General features: G+C 39.5%; 2 protein-coding genes across 3 annotated transcripts in view; one reads left to right on the top strand and one right to left on the bottom strand.

The window, feature by feature from the left end:
- Positions 1-19,072, bottom strand: part of LOC138038706 (uncharacterized) — a 382,223-nt gene that overhangs the window by 345,634 nt on the left and 17,517 nt on the right. The window lies entirely within an intron of this gene.
- Positions 1-19,072, top strand: part of LOC138038710 (tRNA:m(4)X modification enzyme TRM13 homolog) — a 41,207-nt gene that overhangs the window by 10,417 nt on the left and 11,718 nt on the right. Inside the window, exons 12-14 of one of the 2 annotated variants that reach the window (XM_068884736.1) lie at positions 2,860-3,104; positions 4,101-4,248; positions 4,791-6,243. In XM_068884736.1, the coding sequence (XP_068740837.1) occupies positions 2,860-3,104; positions 4,101-4,248; positions 4,791-4,968 (571 nt within the window). In that variant the 3' untranslated portion in view covers positions 4,969-6,243. Of the gene's footprint in view, positions 1-2,859; positions 3,105-4,100; positions 4,249-4,790; positions 6,244-19,072 lie in introns of those variants that run through there. The other variant, XM_068884737.1, reaches the window with a different exon arrangement.

The raw sequence follows: 19,072 nt of genomic DNA, 5'->3' as shown, positions 1-19,072 counted from the left end.
GCGCCATGTTAGAACCTGTGGCCTGTTTCTCAAAAGTCCCGAAAGTTTTCGGGCCTGTTTCGGGTGCCACGATTCCCTTTATATCTTCGCAACGCCGAGGTTCCAAGCCATCAAACTTCGCAATCCTCTTAGTTTTTCTTACATTAAAACATGTTAAAGGATCAGCTTTTCAAAATAAGCAGATTGCAGTTTGACGACTGGCTTTTCGGGCCCGAAAAGTTCTCGGGACTTTCGAGAAACAGGCCCCTGAACTCTTTGCGTTGTCATTGCGTCCTATTCTGTTAAAATGTTTCTGATTCTGTATTAAATCCAGTCTTGTGGTTTACGCAGTTAGCGTTAATTTTAGCTTAGGGTAAATGCAGCTGTTCATTGACGTTAATCAGTATCTGTGTTCCGAGACAGGAGTGATTATTGGGTAAAGACTTGTTTCCATATCTCAAAGTGCCCTTGGACGTGAGGTGCCTGGGAATGAAATTAAATCACTGGAAGCGGTCAGTGTAAAATGCAGACTGAGGTTATAATGTAACTGTTAAAAAAGCCCGAACCCCTTAGAAATGCTAACCTTAGGCCTTATTAGGCCTAAAACAATATTTAGGCTTAACTGTTAGCATTCCGATTCCAGTGATTTAATTTCATTCCCAGGCACCTCACGCCCAAGGGCACTTCGAGATGTGGAAACAAGTCTTTACCGTGATATTGAAGTTGGAGACAGAACCCATCCTCTACCTCTGAAATGACTATTCTCGACAATTCCTAAGTTTCTCTAAATTGACTATTATGGTCAATTTAGGACGCTTAGCGCTTGATAAGGATTATGGGAAATCAATATCCATTTTTAAAATCCGAACCCCAATGCCTAAACTCGCTGGACTCGAACCTGGGAATGTTCGATTAATAACCCTTTCACTTAACCACTAGACTACCGCACCGCAAAATGACAGGGCACTTAAAAAAAAAGAAGTATATTTTTTCTTCCGAATGCTGTTGTAAACGTGTATTATCACCGGCTAAGAAACAAGTTTAAAAAGGAGAAAATGTCGGTTACCAAACCTTAAGAGAAAGCTAACCATTTTAAAATCAAGTACTAGACTTAACCACTATTCAGCAATGATTTTAAATATACTAATTACATTGGATAAAAAATCGGTGCAATTGTCAGCCAGTTGATCTATAGTTGTTAGGGACGGCGCCTACTATTGCTATTGCGCATACGTTCTGCGCATCTCCAGATACTCGGATTTCCTATTGCCGATGCTTACTAATTCAGGGATATTTTTTCGCGGTTAAAACTATCCGGAGAAAGTAGAAAATTGGGAGTAACCATGCATTTTTGAGAGATACTTAAGGTTCAATTCGAGAAAGAACACCATATATTGCTTTGTATTTTAAAGCTTTTTACAAATATTATTCTTGAATTATCTTTGAAAAATGCGTGGTTACCCCCAATTTTCTTTTTGGATTTCAATAACACTTGTTAAGATCTACATTTCCTGCATAATCACACACTGGGGCAAAAATATCTTTAATTAGTAGGCACCGTCCTTAAGTGGATAAAAACAGTTCCTTCACATTGGGAGCTCCGGGTTCAAATCCCGTGCAGAGATGCCGCTTTTCTTTTTTTCTGTCATCTGCTACCACAAGTCCTGGGACAGAGTAATCCTAAAATGACGATAACAATTAATCCAGGTAGAGGATATGTTGGGAGACAAGAGCAAGGGTACACTTCGTGACGCTATTGAAATATTCGTACGTCAAATTAGGGTCAATCCCTGGGCATATCTGGTATAGAAGAGCAATAGACCCTTTTGGTGACACGGCGGCCATTTTTGTTTCAAATAGCTATTATGGGATGTCCAGAGGCAAATACGTATAAATTTGCCCACTGAGCATCCTATAATGTCTTTCGAAACATTAAAAATCAAAACGGCCGCCGTATCTGCAAAGAGGTGTAGACCGTAGTAGTCAATTGCCTAAGCTCTCACGAGACTCGTTTAGCTCAGAGGTAGCGACTGTGTCCAGAAATGACAAGTAATGGGGAAGGACTTGGTGTCGACCCCTTCATGTTACAGGCACTCGAATGTTTTCCGAGTTTCACCGAGTCACCATGGTAAATACATAATTTAGATAAATGATAACACACCTCAATTCGGTGCTCTTCAAGGCTAAACATTTCTTTCTGATCCTAGATAAAACCTCGTGATGGCTGATTCGTCAATTGCTGACTGTCCAATTTCAAACTTTCCGGTCTTCTCGAAGTAAAGCTTGCCGCGCCTCGAGTGTGTTTACCTCTTTCAACCTTCTACATTGAATTTTTTTTAAAGTGCTAGTATGACCAAAACTATATTAGATTTCAAAACTATATTAACTAAACAGTAAGTGACCCAAGTTTTTAAGCCGTGATTTAAAAAGATACCTATTTATTTTAACTGGAATTTTCCTATTTAATTACTAACTTTAAATCTTGAGAGAGCTGGATCGAGGAGAAAATGACTTCAAAGACTCAATAGTTTAGGATTGATATGCTTGTGTACGCGGCTGAATTAATATGCAACACGGAAGTTTCCGGCTTTCAGACTTTTAAACTCGTGTTTTGCATATATAATAAGCTGCGTTTATTTTACGCGCTGAAAGTTTAAGCAAGTTTGGAGCGCGAGTAATGGCGGACCGTGAAATCTAAAAGTTACACTCAAAGTAAACAGCCTTTGGATAGAAATCAAAGCTCAAAGTTTTGCCAGGCAAGTGTTAAGCAATCGCACTTTCAAAATCCGAAGACAAAAATGGAAGCGATTCTTTGATCATAGTAACACTTTAAGGTCAACTTTTTCCTTCATGTACACCACCATACTTTTTGTTGCACAGAGAAAGCAAGAGATTGAAGATGGCCAACAATACAGAACCAGTCAAGGGAATTGTACTGGCTCTGTGTTTCCACCATTGCTGTTCCTGGCCTCAGTACGTTGGTCGACCATTTCTTCATAATCTTGGCTTTACTGCGGAAGAATTTCATATGTTGTGCTGTCTCAGTAGCTGGGCTACCTGTGGCATAAGGCTGAAGAAATACGTGGGAGAAAAAGCTGGTGGGACTGTTGGTGATACATGTACGGGTAAGCATGTGCTATAAGTTCCTGTTATATCCTATCATTATAGACGTTAAGCATGACGTTTACGCCAAACGGGAAACGTCGGACTGACATTAGGGTTTTGCCAAAAATGTAAGAATCCTGCTTGATATTAGCTCATTTCTGTACTGTTAGCTCCAGATATCAAGCAACTTCTCAAAGGAATGATAAGCAGGAAACTACCATTTCCCGTTTGTCGTTGGTCGTAAACGTCATGCTTAACCTCTCTATTATGGATGATGGGCTGTAACTGGTGCAATAGCGGCACTCACTGTTTGCAAACATTTCCTTCGATATTCAAATTTCAAATTTGCCAACTACTGGATGAAAAGAATCCTGGTCTAATGACAATAGGTGACCTTGAGAGGCTCCATGGCAGTGACTCACCTTGAAATCCCCCCTGGGCCGCTCAAAACCGAAAACGTCTTCCTGCCGCCCTCCGGGACAATCTACAATCATGGACAAAACTCGTTAAGAAAACTGTACTCAAACCAACAAAAAGCACTTGTTCACTATTTCTCCCTTGTGAATTCCACAGCACTTACTTCTCGCCCCCCTCCCCCTATCCAGTGATGAGTTGGAAAGTGCTGATTTTCAGGAAACTGTTCGTGACCCCCAGAAAACAGCATTGAGGCGGGAAGGGTGGGGGGAGGGAGCCTTGTCGTTCCGCAGACGAACGCAATCGTCTGTTTTGGAGGCGACGTTCAACTTGATTGTTTCGTGACTGGCTTCCTGGCCACGATGGTTCAAACACAGATAACGCGGTCCACCTGGCATTGGTTGCTTGAAGTAGGTGAGGTTGGGCACGAAGTGCTGTTCACCAGACAAATTACTATTCAGCAGATAAGCGCTGGCAAAAACAGTCGCATTTGTTTTCCTCTTGACTTAATCGTACACCGAATCTAAGAATAAGAATTTAACAGAATATTCGCGCAATAATGCACCTTGAAACACAAAGAATGATATCTCGCACTATTTCAGGAAAAGACAGTGATGTTGGACGTGAAAGTGACCGATACGGAGGCCATGAGACTTCCTTAGAAACAGCAACTGAAATTTCAGGGGAATTTATTGCAAAAGACGAAAAAACAAGCGGAGAAAAGAGAGCGGAGATCCAGGAAGATGACAGGCAAGTAAAGTTGTTTTGAAGACAAGGTACAAACGTTATTAAAGAAGTGTACTCCCATGGTAGTCACACCCGAGCCTTTGCGTTTCACACGCCCGGTTTCAGGTGGCATGAAACGACTGAAAACATTGCAGGTATATGATATATCCAAATTTTTTCGCGACATTTTAAGGAAACCTCCAGTCCTACTATAAAAAGAAATGACTTAAAAGAAGTGTTCATATCCGAAAAGAAAAAAAAAAAAGAATTTTAGAATCGCTGATTTTTCGCGGGTGCCGTCATCTTGAATAATAGGCCATTTCCGAGTTCACGTCTGCCTCCTCTTCAAAGCGAGTCTAAGTGCGAAGTTTTTGTGAAGGTAATTAGTTGTACTTTACATATGAATGACAACTAATTTTCATAAGAAAAACTTCGCACTTAGACTCGCTTTGAAAAGGAGGCAGAGATGAACTCGGAAATGGCCTATTGCGAGTTGGAACGGTTGTTCTTCCACACAGCATACTTTTCACAGTTTTCTAAAGGGAGGTTATTATATCGTTTTTCAGATGGTCAAATTACACGATACCCGAAAGAGAGGACATTGGTCGACAATGTAAGCGCATTATAGACGCTGGCCGTTTGTGGTATCTAGAGTCACGTGACTACCGCGCGAGGTTGGCGCTTTATGTTGATTCATCTGTTTCACTTGAAAATGTAGTTCTGCTTGCAACACCGAAGATTTAGCGCTAAGGAAGAGGAACTGAAGACAAATTTTGGGCAGTTAGCGATCATTTACATAACCAAGGCTTTGAGATAAACCTTTGGAGTCCTTTTTGGAAGGAAAAATGTCATCGCCAACTCTTGTCTGGTCTCAAAGTGCCTGTGACCTTTAAAAGAAGCATTTTCGGGTCAACTTTTCTCTAGGCTTGTGAAAAAATTACTTTGTTTTTAAAAGAACCTGAAAGGTTGAATAAACGAGCTGTAATATGATCTACGACCGAGCAACGGAGAGGAATGTCTTCAGTACCAGGCTGACGTCATAAGATAGTTTTCGTTGAGTAGTTTGTGTCGTCAACTTGGTAGTTCAAACATTCCATTTCCTTTCTCGATTGTGGTCCGATTTAGTGCCAGGTTCCTTACTTTCCAAGCTTATCAAATAGCGAATAAACTTTATTGCAGCTTCATCTCGCTTTTTTAAAAAAAGATTTATTCATACTCATAATTACCTTACACACAGAGCTACTACACTTATTTTCAAACTGCGTCCTAGAATGTTCATCCAATACATGCTACTTTAATTATATTTGCAATAGAAATAATAACAAACGCCATAGGTACATGACAAAACACAATTTGCCCATTTGACGTTTAAAAATTCTTTTCTTTTGCGAGACATATCGGTTGTTTCATATTTGCCTTTTCGTGTTTTCTACCAGTTATAGCAAATAATAAACTTCAAAAATGCTAATTGAAAAAGTATGCATTTGGAACTCGGTGTCGGCCGCCATATTGGATTATACCCTTTAACCCTTTAACCAAAAAAGTAGTTTCCCCGAGTGTTTAGATGAGGCTATGTAAACACGGAAAAAAGTCCTCTATTGCTTTTATAAAATATTTCTCTAAAATAATTCGACAATTGAAGGAAAATGCTGGTTTTTTAATTTCTGGATTGAAACAGATTTCCTTGATACACGCTCATATTTCCTACCATCCAATCAAAACGCTCGTCTGACAACACATAACCAATCAAAATTCGTGTGATGACACAGCCGTGTTTACATACTCTCACCTAAACACAGATATTGACCAAGGGGAGTGCGCGTACTATCCTAATTGTTTTATGATATTTCGTCGAAACCGCCTCAAACCTCGGAAGCGCTAGCTTTAAAACGATACCCTGGTGAAACAAATCCAGCCTACGGACTTAGTCGTGAATTCTAGCACATCAGTACTTTTCTTTGTAAATATGTTCAATTAGATTGGAATTAGATTTAATAAAAATGTAAAGTCTATAACTTATTTATGTACAGTTTAATGTGGCTAGATCAAGATTATTTGAGAATATTCATATGCATGATGGATCCTTTTAGTTTGTACTGCACTTTACGAATTCTAAAAATGAAAGCGCGGAATTCACTTTAGAATGAATTTTCAAGTTTTCTTGACGAAACGTATCTTCATCTAAACACTCATCAATCCAAAACCCGGCCTTTGATAACGCCGTCGACGCCAATGTTTATCAATGGTGCGTCTAGTGTGGTGCAGAATAAGTGCCACTATGACCATACGATCTTAATTGAAAAATTGCACTCGATTAAAAGGGAGATACCGGAAAAGTAAACTATGGTCTTTCATGACGTTGGTGAAACATTGGATTGGTTTGAAGGTTGGTTTGTTTTTGTATTATTTGCTAACTTCGTTTTCTCGACCCAATGAATTTCAAAGAAATGAGTTTGCGACTTATCAACGCTTCCGGAGGGACGTGACCTCATATCTCCTGGAAAATTCTATCGACTTTATGAAAACCATACTGGTGTCCAAAAATATGACAATGCGGAATTACTTCGTCTCTTTTCATCAGTAGTTTAGAGATACGGACACATTTTTAAACTGTAATTTTGCGGGTTATTTTAACATCAAACTCCAACTAAGTTGTGTGTTCTTCAATTTGCTTATTCATGAAAAAGCCAACAAATTGTTCTCCGACCAGTTAAAGGGTTAAGCCTTATTTAATGAGATACGACGTCATCTTAGACCTATCACAACTTATTATCCCATCGATAACTTGACTAATATCGGTGATAACAAGAGAACTCTTTAATCTTAAATGTTATTTGTCAAAAAGATCACTTAGGATCTTAGGAAGTGGTTGGTGTCTACTCAAAGCTACACAAGGTAAGGCAAATGTCATGCTTAAGTTCTTCTTTTGTACTTCTGTCGACAGTTTGCCATCATGTTTATGTTAAACGGAAGACAGCTGCTGTGATCGAAAGCGTTATTATCGTTTATTTGACGTAAACCATTCGCATGTGTCCTAATATTAAAAAAGTGACTTTTAGACTCCGACATAAAAAAAAAGATATGTTTCACATACCCACTCTTACATTAATTAAGACTTGAGATGTTTAATCAACGATGTCCGGAAGCAAATTCAAGTGCTATGACATTCCGATGACCTATAGACCACTTTTACAAATGGCGGCCAACTTTACATTCTTTTGTATTTATGTTAATTAGACTCACTGCCCAAAATACAAATATTCGTAGTTTCCCGTAAGTATTGCGTCATCTTCCCCCATCTTTCTATCTGGTATTATTCTACTAGTTGTAATTAACACTTATAGTCCCAAATCTGTAAACATCCATGAACTGACGATGGATATTGACTTATCCGAAACATGTCTTCCAAATTCAAGCGTTGTGTCGTTTTTCTTAAATGTTTAATTTCTATCTTGCTGCGACGAAAATGTGGTAATTACCAAATATGTAAACTAAAATACTCTTTTTTGATTATTTCAATTGTTTCAAGTAAATATCCTTCCTTTTAACCAATCGCGTTTCAGAGATTCCTCTGCCTGGAGTGGAGAACCGTTCCAGTAGACAAAGCAAAATTGCTTGATACTGAACAAAAGAATTTCTTGATACAGCATTACTTGCTACCTATTGGACAAAGTAGTATAATTTTATCTTCCATTGTATTCTGTACAATTCTAGAAATTTCCTATGCCAAAAACGCACACATGGCTAAGGAAAAGAACAGCAATACAGAAGAATATGGTTGTGGGCATTGAGTGATTGTGTTAAAAAGAAATGACCTTGAAATGGATTTCCCTTTCCATTCAAGACTTGCAAGAGAGTTATTCGGTGAAGCGAAGGAGATAATTAGAGCGCTAAGGGTGTGTGCTAACAAAAGCAAAACACCGTTTTAGGCCATGTCGGTCGCTCTCGCCAATAGCTGTTCTTTGCTATTCAAACATTATACAGGATTTTTAAAATTTATAATGGGGTGACACTTCTTAACCAACGGTTAGCGCAAACCAGGCTTCGAACAACCGGCCCCAGCTCGCTAAGATAAGCAGTGCGAATTTCCATGACAAAAACAAACGGTCGATCTGACGAAGAACGCCACAAAACAATAGACCGAATGCATAAATGGCGGCCAAAAAAATATTCTTTTGTTTATGTGCTAATTATCCTCACTAGCCTCGTTTGCATGGACAAAATACAAAGGAAAGGTTGCTTGAGAGCGAGGCTAGTGAGTCTCATTAGCACATAAATAAAAGAATACATTTTTGGCCGCCATTTATGCATTCGGTCAATAATCATTGGTTAAAAGAGGAAAAAATTGTACCACCCGTGCGGCACGCATTTCAACACGTATTTTTGCGGTACTGCGCATGACAACGCCGTGTAATCACCAAATTTTGAGGTTTAATGACAACCAGAGGATACCAATGCGTAGCCTACGTGTAGCCGTACCCTCCCTCCGAAGGAAAAAAACGGGAGGAGGGGGGAGGGTACGGCTACACGTAGGCCAACCAATGTGAACCTACCATTTCCTTACTTAACCCCGAAATCGCTCGTGCCCAATTTATTTTTAGGATACTTCATCCATATTGTACGTTGAGAACGAGAAGGAATATTCGCGAAATACTTACGAGAGTGCAAAGTTTTCTTTTGAGGTGACGTTTTCGTCGCCGTTCTCGTTTTTCTTCACTTTTCGAAAGTACTTGCGCTGAATGCTCAACAGGCGAAATTTTTTGTAGTAATGATTTGAAGAGGAAGTCTGTTGATACTAACTCCTCTCTTTTCATTAAACGGTCCTCCATTACTTGGTGGGGTTCCGACAGATAAGCTTTCAGTGATCTGGCGCCCGTTTCTCGAAAGTCCCGAAAACTTTTCGGGCCCGAAAAGCCATCTATGAAATTGCCAACCGCTTGTTTTGGAAAGCCCATCTTTTAACTTGTTTTCAAGGATACAAAAAAAATAATAATAATAACTGTGAAGTTTTACGAATTAAATGCTCTCCCTTCTTGAGTTAAAAAGGGAATTGTGACACCCGAAAATGGCCCGTAAAGTTTCGGGACTTTCGAGAAACGGTCCCCTGGGGCCCGTTTCTCGAAAGTCCCGAAAACTTTTCGGGCCCGAAAAGCCATCTATGAAATTGCCAACCGCTTGTTTTGGAAAGCCCATCTTTTAACTTGTTTTCAAGGATACAAAAAAAATAATAATAATAACTGTGAAGTTTTACGAATTAAATGCTCTCCCTTCTTGAGTTAAAAAGGGAATTGTGACACCCGAAAATGGCCCGTAAAGTTTCGGGACTTTCGAGAAACGGTCCCCTGGGGCCCGTTTCTCGAAAGTCCCGAAAACTTTTCGGGCCTGAAAAGCCATCTGTGAAATTGCCAACCGCTTGTTTTTGAAAGCCGATCTTTTAACATGCTTTCAAGGTACCAAAAAGAAAATTAACCGTGAAGTTTGACGAATTAAATGCTCTCCGTTCTTGAGTTACAAAGGGAATTGTGACACCCGAAAATGGCCCGTAAAGTTTCGGGACTTTCGAGAAACGGTTCCCTGGATCGAAGAGAAACTAACGTCATTTACTCACTTGCTTAAAAATGAAGTGTGTGAATGCGGCTTAAAAGTTCTGCATACTAATTAAGCCGCATTCTCGTAGCATTTTAAATTGATTTTTAAGCTTGTGAGTAAGGGTGCGTTCGATTGACCGTATTCCGGAATAAGAATGCGTGGAATATAAGGTAGAAACCCTTCGTTTTTACGGTGATTCACATAAAAATTGTCAAACATCCACTAAAATGCTATTTTAAACATATGTTTGTTGTCCTTGCTGCTTCGAAGCGCGCCAAACATACCGTTTTAATCATCACTCCTCGTATTCTTATTCCGGAATAGGCTCAATCGAACGCGCCCTAAATGAAGTCACTTTCCTCTCGATCCAGTTTTCTCAGGACTTATCTGTCTGGCCCCAGTTATTTGGAGGGTGGATAGCGCTGTTCACTGGAAAAATCACTATCCCCTGGATAGCTCAATTGGTTTTGCTAGTGTTTATCCGCTGGATAGTGATTTATCCAGTGGATAGCGTTATCCATCTTTTGAAAAAAAAAATGCCGTCAAAATAAATAGTTTTTCTCTTAATATGATTGCATAAAATCTCGCATTTCGAGTATTCAGCACAAGAACTTTCGAAATGTGAAAAAAAAAAAAGAAAAAACTGAGAAAAAAAACAGAAGTAAGTCATATCGGCCTCTCATTTGTTTTTTGGCTTTTAAGAAACGGAAACCTCAAGCGCACTGGTTTTCTACTTGTTTTAGCCGCGGCACCAGGGAAAATTTTTCGCCGATTACATCTCTCATTTTTTTTACATCCTGGAACAAACACAACGACAAATCAGCATTGTGTCAAACGTGTTTTGCGTAAAACCGAGGATGCCGGCAAAGTTTCTGAAAGCAAAAAGAAGAATTAATGGGTCACAAAACTAAAATTAAATTTCATGCATTTGGCCGAAAAGTTGACTTCTGAAACGCCCTGCTTTCAGACAAAGCTAGGAAGAAAAACTATCAAACATCACTCGAAGCACACTCATCGCCGCAAAGCAGATGTAGTTGATCAATTTGTCTGGATGGGATCGTTTCGTCTATTAATTTCAGCGGATGATTTGTGGCGTCTATTAACGAGATCCAAGATGGAACCAAAAATTGCGGATTATTTTGTCGGCACGTTGTTTGCAAAACAACTAAAGTTATGTTTTTACAACTGGACTTTCAGGAAGCTGTACTTATTAGAAGGAATTCTATATTAAACTCTGCTTTACCAAACAGCTGTGCTATGGCTCAATTTGGAACACACCTTTTTGCGTGACAAAGTGCATTTAATATTATTACGGTAAAGACATCGTACATGGTGTCTTATATCTCCAAACGGACTCGGTGACAGCAATTTCTTTGTCGCTGGAAAGTAATCAACGGGTTAACTAAAATTGAAGATAAATAATAAAAATCTTAGGAGAATTGGAAGTGAAAAATTTATAGAGGTGTTGAATCCGCTCCCGAGAATTATGGAAACTCTGTAGAGTCTTATCTTAGCCTGTTGATCACTTTCCAGCAGTAAAAAATGGGGTCCCAAGTTCGCTTTTGAGATGAAAGTGTTTAAAGACAAAATAGGGCATGTTTTTACATGCCTTTCTTGTTGACCTATTAGGTCACAACGATGAGTGCAGCTTGTTAAGAAATCGTTGCATGGTGTTTCACATGGTACCATAACATTGTCGTGAAGTGATGCAGGGTCGATTCTTTTGATTAGTTGTTTAAACTGGTTTTAGCAACGCCGACTTTTGATAAGAATGCGAACGCCACAAAAGGGAACAAGAATTGATAACAAATGGGTTTTTACATTTTTATCTTTTTTCTAAACAAATGAAAAAGCGTACAAATGTAACCTTTCATTAAAGTGTTCAAACCACTTTACCACCTGGACAGGTGGAAAACTTGTTACTTGGATCGAGAATGAAAAATTCGAAATTATAACACTGATGATATTTGTCACATCACTTAAAGTGGTACTACGACCAAAAAAACAATTCTTTTTTTTCTTTGGATTTCAAAACTATGTTAACTAAACACTACCTGACCCAAGTTTTAAGTTCTGATTTTAAAGAGACACCTGTTTATTTTAACTGGAATTTTCTTATTTATTGGTCCGCCATTACTAACTTTAAAATCTTGAGAGAGCTGGGTCGAGGAGAAAATGACGTCAGAGACTCACTAGTTTAAGAATGCAATGCGTGTGTACGCGGCCGAATTAATATGCAGCACGGGAGTTTCGGGCTTTCAGACTTTTAAACCCGTGTTTTGCATATGTAATAAATTGCGTTTACACGCTGAATTTTTAAGCTAGTGAGTGAATGACGTCATTTTCTCTAGATCCAACCCTCTGAGGTCCAATCGGCCAGTTTTGAACGTGAGTAATGGCGGACCGTGAAATTCAAAACTTACATTCAAAATAAACAGCCTTTGGATAAAAGTAAAAGCTCAAAATTTTGCCAGTTAGGTGTTAAGCAAACACGCTTTCAAAATCTGAACAAAAAAAGGAAATGATTTTTTGATCATAGTACCACTTTAAGTTTAGAGTTCCTCGACGTCCTTTGCTTAAGCTCAAAAATGATTGTCGTTGAATTTAATCCAAGAAAGTTTCCATTTGTGTTCCTCTCTATTAACTCCAAACTCCATACGAATCATTCATCTTCTTTATATTTCGAATACAACTAAGTATCCAAGTGTCACTGACGAAAGGAAAACAGATATCTTTGGAAAACATACAATTTATGCCATTCAAGGCTATTCTATCAGACACGTCGAGGATCGTTTCGTTCCATCCCAAAATCCATCGTCTTGTGGAGAGCTCTGGCTCTGGCTTTGACTTTTTCTGTCAATTGGCGACATTTGTTGATCCTCTTGCCCGTTCCAAGGGTGCCACACACAGCTTCGACCTCTGTGAACGATGTCACAACCAACATGGCCGTCAGGATAGTGATCAAGAGGAGGGATGATTTCGACATTATGCTTGAGTCTTTGTTTCTGTAGTCGTTTTACTCCTGTCGGCTTGAATTGAAAATCAAGAAGACTGTTTTGTTGTGGTTGCGAAGATTTCTCGCCATTTTTATTCCCTCTCCACAGCTGCGACTATTCTGGCAATGTACTTTCGTATGTCAGCTTCAGCTGCTAATATTTGGCCAGATCTCGCAAAGTGTCAAAGTAAATCATAACATTTTTTATCATTTGGGGGATATTTGGCTGTGACATTGAACATAGAGAAAGAAAACATAAAACTGACCAAAAGTATAGAAACGTCAAACACAACGAAAATGTGCTTTTATCATACACACATACATACATACATACATATATTCATACATCAGTATACTTTGTGAAAAGGCAGGTCGGTTTGCGGCAACCAAGGGGCCGGTGTGGACCTGCCATGTGACCTGAATAGATTAAAATCTAAAAATCTTACAACTTTCAGGAAAAGTGGGAGATTAAAAAAAAATAAATTAAAAATCTATATTCATGATTAGTAATTTTTCACGGATTTACTCATAGGGATACTTTAATGATGTTTACTTCTTCTGTGTGTACTGGCAGGATGTATTTTCATACTTAATGAATGTTTTAAGCCCACAACTGTATGAGTTCAAAAAAACATACCTACATGGTTTAGATTAATCGGCCTTTTACTATTAAAATTGGTGTAAAAGTACACTTTCAACTGTGTAATTTTATCCTTGATAATACCCATAAACGTTTATCCTTTAAAAAGAGTAAAAATACCCTACATATAGAGTAATGTTAGAAGATTTTTTTTGGTGTAATAGTTTACACAGTAACAAGGTGTAATTTTACATTTTGCGTTCGTAACATTACACAATCGGTTTCCTTGATCTAATCAAACAGGTCGCTTTAGATTAAGGAATCCGAACTTTTTACCTTTAAATTTTAATTGTTTTAATTTTCAACACCGATTGTCTTTGAAACAGTTCCCCTTGCTGAAAACACTCGTATTATTTGCATTTTTTTGTGTCCATTGGTACGTTTTTTTCATTTTTTGACCAGTTTAGCTTGTTTTGGTGTTTTTAAACTGAATCAGCTTGGTATGTTACTTATGCATCGTAGCGGATAATAAATGCATGATACACCAGCTTCGCCGCTTCGCGCTCACATTACGCCTCGTTTTGACCTAAAAAGTCATCTTAGATTTTGACATTCATCCCACCTATTTTACGACCATTTATTATTATAAACCTTCAAATGTTCAACAGGCAAAATACAGTATGTCACATATTCTGTCATTTCTTAACCGCAGACTTGGTGCTCTAACTAGCATAACTAAAAGTCTTCCAATTTTGAAGTTACTTTCATATCTGCGTAAATACAATCGTAATACTATAACTGTAGAGCTTTGGTACTTTGGAATAAAGGCGTTCTCTGGTTAAAAAGAGATAGACTATTCATCGAGTTACGAGTTGAGTTGAGTTTGAGTTGAGTTTGAGTTAACAGTGAGTTACGGTTTTTGGCATTTTTGGCATTTTTGGCACTTAAGTATTAAGTAGAAGTCACTGGGAAGACCATGACTCACCGTTTTCGTGGAGTGCACAGATGTGTATTTGCCAAATGGTTTTAAACTGACAAAAACAATCTTGAAATTTCATGCACGGCAGTATTTTTGTTTATCAGTTTCAACACTTGGACTCCTTCGATTTGACCACTGTCCGTTTTGCTGTTTTGTGGTCTCATCGATCAGTAGTCCCTTCAGAAAATTATGCCAAGCCGACCGCATAGCTGATGGAAAGAACAGACCACAACACCGTACTCTTTTCCACTACAGTTTGCGATCCTTAACATCCCACAGAGTTTATAAACATTGGTTGTGAAATGGGACCTGCGGCTTATAGTCCTTATCGAGAAGACTTGAAAGCCTAACCATTTGCGGATGTTATTTTAAAGGTATAAATTTATCCTCAGTTATTTTAAGACCCTGAGTCTTGCCGTTCCGGCAGGATTCGAACTCACCACCTCCTGCGTAAGCAACTGAGCCACCGGAGCGGGGTTGTTCCTTCTAGCGATCAAGTCTATCGACGTAGAAAAGACGTCTTCTTATAAAGCTTGATGGGATTTACTGTTAAGCCAGTTTTTTTTGTAGCCCCGGCGGCTAAACGATGAAACGTTCCGTTTGTCGTCCGGCAGCGTAGTTTTCATGATCGGTTATCACACCAAACGTTATCGGAATTAGACGCTCCATGAGCGTACACTGGGTTGCTTTGGTATGTGTTAGTCAAAAACAGAAGGGACTGAGTTGGGTGGTATTGAACTGCAGCGTTCCAGGAAATTTTTTCAAGTCGGGGGTCATTTAAGGGGTCACCCAGTAGTCGTGCCAGCAGAGGCCCTTTGGCTCACACGTTCATACGACGAAACAGATTTTTTTCTGAGGTTAAAAACCTGGGGCCGGTTCCTGAAAAGTGTAATAACTCTATTCCAGGGATAAATGTGCCTTATTCCAGGAATAGCTATATCCCCGGAATAAATTCTGTTCTGTTAAAATAGCAGATTTATCCCTGGAATAACTGTTATGCCTGGTATAATTTATTCCTCCTTCCATGAACCGGCCCTGGCTACCAGCCTATTAATCGTTTGTCAGAAAGAATAAATTCCTGTCATCTTGAGAAAAAATAGGCACGCATTAAGTACGTGTGGTAGTGCAGTAACACAGCGCTTTATTCCATATTGTCAACGGAGCTGCGTTTTGTCTTCCAGGAGATTCAAGTTGTCTTTGCGTAATATGTTGCGCTAATAGTACACGATATTTTTTGGTATTGTATATCATTGTAGCGCCATGGTAGAAGTCTTAGGAAAATAGCCCCCTGAGAAGACGTGTGGTTTGCTAGCAACGTAATAAGTTTAAGCGTGCACTCTGAGCGTGTGACAGCTTTGTGATACAAAAGTTTACTAAAGTTAACCCCCTATCCGGCGGGTAAGTATCTGGATGGGTGACCTAAAAGATATACGGCCGCTGGCAAAACCTAGATCGGACCGGTTCGGATCGGATCGGACCGGATCGGACCGGATCGGATGGGATCGGATCGACAAAACTGGGACCGGATCAATAACAAAGTTCCCGTCCAAAGTAGACACATGAAATCCCTGGGTCACCAGTTAAGGTTACTTCCTACCTTCCCGGGAGTCCTTCAGAAAAACGTTCGTACGCGCGCTAGTTTCAATAAAATCCTAACAAACTATACATCAGAAGAAAGCTTAGTAAATGTAGTTTACGATAAAAAATATTGTTTAAGCGAGTTTTCCTTTTGGTAAGTGTCAGGATCAGAGTCGGTAAGACGTGAAACCTCCGAGGATTATTGGGTATCAGATGCCGCAGCACGAGCAAAATGACTGCACAATGTTATTCACAAGGCATCAATCAACAAACGTTTGTCAGGAAATTCCGATATTTAAAATGTTTTCCCGTGGCGTCCATTTACACAACCCTTCTCACATATTTTTGGCTACTCCAACGTTAGATGCGGATATCTGGACAACCAATCAGAGTATTGAAAACGCCTGGGACACTTTCGTTGATTGATGGCTTGTGCATAACACTGTGAAGTCATTTTGCTCGTGCTGTGGCATCCGATACCCGGTAAATTCAATAGAAGAACCCTCGGTGGTTTCGCGTCTTACCGACTCCTGACACTAAAAGGAAAACTCGATTAAACTATATTTTTTATCGATAACTACATTTATTAAGACTAAAATCACTTAACTCCCTGAAGAAGTCCGGCCGTGCCTGACGAAATATTGGTCAAACAAACACTATATATCCACAGCCGTACAACCAGCCTTGCATACTTATTTTATTTTTAGTCTAAATGTTATTTGCTGGTCAGATCTCCCAAGATCCGGCACTTGTACTTTGTTCAGCTGGCCCTTGCATAAAAAACTGTCTACATTGATTAAGCTTTCTTCTGATGTATAGTTTGTTAGGATTTTATTAAAACTAACGCGCGTACGACACAAGAAGGACATCGGCGAAGGTGGGAGAGTAACCTTAACTGGCGACCCAGGGATTTCATGTGTCTATTGGCGGGAATTTTGTTATTGATCCAGTCCGAGTTTTGTCGATCCGATCCGGTCCGGTCCGGTCCAATCCGGCTTTTGCCAACGGCCAAAATATACCACTTGGTAACAGAAGGATAGGACCGATAATTCTATTTTAACCCTCAAAAATGCGAACTAAGCAAGGTACAGATTTTGCGAAAAACGCCAAAAACTGTAACTCAATCTTAACTCAAACTTAACTCAAACTCAACTCAAACTCAACTCAACTCGTAACTCGATTAATAGCCGATCCCGGTTGAAAAGGGATCCAAAACATTGGAGGTTTCGATTGTCATTCTGAAGTCTTCGACGAGTAATGAAGATAAAAGCTGAAGAGTGGATTAGCAGGGGCCAGAATCGAGTAGAGAATTTGTGTTAGAATATTTTTCGCGGACAGGTATCCTCTCCTGTGGAAGAGTGTCACGTTTACTTTGGTGTTGAAGATCCGTACGGGCAAAACCAATGTTTATATTTCAGACTAAGAGAAATACCTTGCTAAGAAATTACCATCTTCATATCTTTGTTCTTTCTTTTAAAATTCAAAGATATGGTTCGGTCGGACGACGTTAACGGAGAAAGAAAAGGGTCTGCCTAAGATGAAAAACAAAATATAGACGATATTACATGGTCGCGCGGAGATACGAAGTTTCTCTTGGAGTGCTCAAAAATATTTCACGAGTGAGCCCAGCCAAAGAGTGAAATATGTAACCATAGCAACAGTGATCTTTTCACGTGTGAAGATAACATGTTATTTTCACCTGTGAAGATATCACGTTTTCGCGCGAAAGCTCACTTGGTATTTCATTGGTGTTTATATAATAAATATGGGTTATCGCATGACCAAACTTGTTCGGTCAAGATGGCTGGATATTGGCCAAGGTTTTATGTGAGTCGAGGTCCATAAATAACACACATACAGCAGTGACAGATATCATTTGAATTTATCTTTTACTTTCGTATGCTTCTGCCTACATCTTCAGAAGTGACGGTTAATATAAAATTGGAGCTTAAATATACAGCTTTTCATTTAAGGTCGGCTTTAAATCTTTGATCAACAGTGTATTCTTTATTTTCCAGTGAGTGTCGGATCGCCCACCCTGCTAGCAGAGCCTTTCTTTTGGCGTTCTCGAGAAAGACTCTGCATGAATCGAGTAAGATCTTCATTGAGCATGCGCAGTATGTTGCAAGGGTACAGTTTCGACCCCAGACCTTAGTGCTTGGCTTCGATCAGATCTCGCCGCCATCTTGATTATTCATGGTACAGCGGGCTCAATTATAACCATCGGTTTTACCACTAAACAGATGCTCGAACTGGAAAAACCTGTTTGACGAGAGAAAACAAGATTGACTAGTCCAGAAGTTTGGGCTGCGGCGGCTTCAAAGAGTTGACGCGATTCAGGTAGAGCCTCCTTTTCTCCTCCTCTGTAAAGAAAAAGATAAAAGGAGGCTCTGCTCGTAGAGTGAGGGTCGCTCTTTCGCTAAAATTTCAAAATGATCCCATTTTAAACGGTGACCAGTTGCATAGCCGTAGCTAGTGGAGGGGCAAGGGGGGCAGTTACCCCCCCCCCCCCGAAAAAAATTAATGTTGTCTCTTTCTGGAGTGTTGAGAAGACAATTTAAACTTTACTGATATTACCTTTGAAACGTTTCACAACCGATTCGCTCGTCTTGATTGATAAATATACTTTTGAAGGAAATCAATATGGAGACATCGTAGACTAATCTGTTAGTTAGCGATACATCAATAGTTTAATACTAATAATGATATTAAAAAAAACTTTATTGGGTAAGCACAAGTTGCTGGTAAAACCAGTAGTTTACAAAACCTTAACCTCTGCGACGGGTGGGTCCGCAGCCCATCTTCCGCCCATTGTCTTATCGACAACGGAAAATTAGCAAATCAGATTGCGAGATTACAAGCAATTGTGGTAAAAATGTGGATTGAGAATGTCCACCAGGCGTTTCGTTACATTGGTCACCCACTAATGGTTTACATTTTTCCAACTGATGCGAGTGCTAGTGGCTGGGGCATTACCTGTGTAACCAATGTTTCTTACAGTCTCGGGAGCAGGAATCGCTGCACAGTAATTCTAATTCCCAACTGTTTGGGTAAGATATAGAGGCCGACCAGGCCAAGGGCATCCTAGTGGTGCCAGCATGCGCCACTCAGGCTTAGTATACTCGAG

Source organism: Montipora capricornis, chromosome 2, assembly GCF_036669925.1.
Source record: "Montipora capricornis isolate CH-2021 chromosome 2, ASM3666992v2, whole genome shotgun sequence".
Taxonomy (NCBI): Eukaryota; Metazoa; Cnidaria; class Anthozoa; order Scleractinia; family Acroporidae; genus Montipora; species Montipora capricornis.
The sequence above is the reverse complement of the archived record's forward strand: the minus strand, read 5'-3'. Positions and strand labels throughout refer to the sequence as shown.